At 36.3% G+C, this 2,685-nt stretch overlaps 1 protein-coding gene across 1 annotated transcript; it reads left to right on the top strand.

Moving 5' to 3' along the window:
* The first annotated feature begins 1,204 nt into the window (after window positions 1-1,204).
* On the top strand, window positions 1,205-2,143 carry LOC124983306 (olfactory receptor 6C2-like). Its single transcript, XM_047550490.1, has one exon. It carries the CDS (start codon window positions 1,205-1,207, stop codon window positions 2,141-2,143), a length of 939 nt encoding a protein of 312 aa, XP_047406446.1.
* Window positions 2,144-2,685: the final 542 nt, after the last annotated feature.

The raw sequence follows: 2,685 nt of genomic DNA on the forward strand, positions 1-2,685 counted from the left end.
TACGCATCCAAGGATTGTCTTGTATTCATCCATCTGTTGATGGAAACCTAGACTGATTCCATAATTTGGCCATTGTGAATTGTGCTGCTATGGGCATTAGTATTCGTGTATCACTATAGCATGTTGATTTCTTTTGGATAAATACTAAGAAATGGAATAGCTGAGTCATATGACAGTTCCATTCCTAGTCTTTTGAGGCATCTCCATACTGCTTTCCAAAGTGATTGCACCAATTTACATTCCCACCAACAATGTACCTTTTTCCCCACATTCTCACCAGCAATTATTATTTTCATTCTTGATGATTTAGTATTCATTTAAATTCAGCTGTGCTGTAGTTTATTACAGTTTTATGCATAAAAACTTATTTTGCAAATGTTTGCTTCTAACAAATGCATGCTCAATAAAGAATTTTAGATTGATGCTTTATGTTGTTCTTGTTCTTCCAGCATTATGAGGATGCCATTTTATTTTCTTCACACTGTTTAGTTCCCTGCTTTTCAGTATGCTTCTAGTATCCTGGATCCTAGGAGATTTTTTCCTACCCTTTTAGACTGCCCCAGACATTGCAGATTGATTACTATCATTCTTTGAGTATATCTGGAAGGTTTGGGGGGAATTTTTCTCACTTTTTCTGCCTCATCCTCATACTTCTGCACTTGAAAGCTTGGAACATATTAAGAGAATATCTGAGAGGTACTTGCAACAATACCTGTGCATTCTCATGAACTCTGAAATAACTGCACCAAGTACCTTATGAGGATTTGTAGGAAAGAGTTGCAAGTAAAAATTCACTCTGCCTGGAGAGTCTTCAAAATTCTGTGACAGAAACCCAAATGCAGCTGTTTAAAGTGCTGGATAGTTTATTTTTGCTCTTATTTGTGATAAATTCCTTCACCTTCATCTCCTCTGCCTTAAATAAGTGCAGTTAAGAGTCGTTTTTCCTCTGTGAAGGATTTACTAGTTTACATAGCTATTTCATTTAGGCTTCTTTGGCTCTTCAGATCTCTGATATGATTTATTAAAGCAATGATTTTTGTAGCTCACCTGTATTGTCTGGGTTGTTGAAGTGATAATAACAGCCTCAGATGACTCTCCATACCCTAACAAGAGAGGAAAATTGTACTGCTCACCTTTGACAGCCTTCTATTCACCTGAAATTTCTCTGAATTTTTTCTGGAAATATGAAAGAAACTTGGATTCAATGATGGCAAACAAGACAATAACCACCTTCATTTTGCTAGGGCTGACTGATGATCCTCAAGTTCAAGGCTTAATTTTCGTGTTTCTATTTCTCACTTACATGTTGAGTATAACTGGGAATCTGACCATCATATCACTCACTTTACTGGACCCCCACCTTAAAACACCCATGTACTTTTTCCTACAGAATTTTGCCTTATTAGAAATTTTGTTTACATCTGCTTGTATTCCTAGATACTTATATAACATAGCAACAGGTGACAGGTCCATTACTTATAATGTTTGTGTCATTCAAGTGTTTTTTATTGATGTATTCGGAGTAACAGAATTTTTTCTTCTGGCCATTATGTCCTATGATCGCTATGTGGCCATCTGCAAACCCCTGCACTATGTCACCATCATGAGCAGCAGAGTCTGTGGAAGGCTTGTCTTCTGCTGCTGGACCATTGGTGTGTTGATCATACTCCCACCACTTATCATGATACTAAATCTAGAATTCTGTGACTCAAATGTAATTGATTACTTTTTCTGTGATTCATCTCCTATCTTGAAGATTTCATGCTCGGACACATGGCTTTTAGAACAGGTGGTGATAGCCTGTGCCGTGTTATCTTTCATCACAACTCTTTGGTGCGTTGTTCTGTCCTACATATACATCATCAAGACCATCCTAAAATTCCCCTCTGCCCAGCAAAGAAAAAGGGCCTTTTCCACCTGTTCTTCTCACATGATTGTGGTGTCCATCACCTATGGAAGCTGCATCTTCATCTACGTCAAACCTTCAGCAAAGGAATCTGTGGCGATCAACAAGGGTGTGACGGTGCTAATGACGTCCATTGCTCCCATGTTGAACCCATTCATTTACACTCTGAGAAACAAGCAGGTGAGACAAGCCTTCAGTGACTCCTTCAAAAGAATTACGTTACCTTCAAAGAAGTAAGAGAATGCTGAGATATCACAAATATGTACAATTTCTATTGTCAAATTCAAAAATTAATTTAATGAATTAATTTAAATATTTAAGGACTGGGGATATAGCTCAGTTGGTAGAGTGCTTGCCTCGCAAGCACAAGGCCCTGGGTTCAATCTCCAGCACTGCAAAAAAATAAAAAATAAATAAATAAATAAATATTTAAAGGAGAATGCTGAGGTCTAAAAACCAAGTTTTCAAGGAACAAGAGATTTCCACATGTGAATTACTGAAGTTACAAAACTATTTTGTATCTTTCTCACCTGTGTTCTAATTCAGGATAACTTTCTCAAACTATCTTAAAGTCCAAATTTCAGTTTATTGTTTTCTCTTCATAAAAATGAACCTTTGTTAGACGAATATTCTTTACCAGAATATATGATTATATGTTCATCAGAAAAACAATAATTTTCTCTTCTATCCAGGTTAACTAAAACTGTAAGTTACTATGAATGTTTAAGTAAGAGAACCAAATATAACACAAAACAATTCAAAAAATAAGTGCTTACCTG

This window comes from Sciurus carolinensis, chromosome 4 (assembly GCF_902686445.1).
Source record: "Sciurus carolinensis chromosome 4, mSciCar1.2, whole genome shotgun sequence".
NCBI lineage: Eukaryota > Metazoa > Chordata > Mammalia > Rodentia > Sciuridae > Sciurus > Sciurus carolinensis.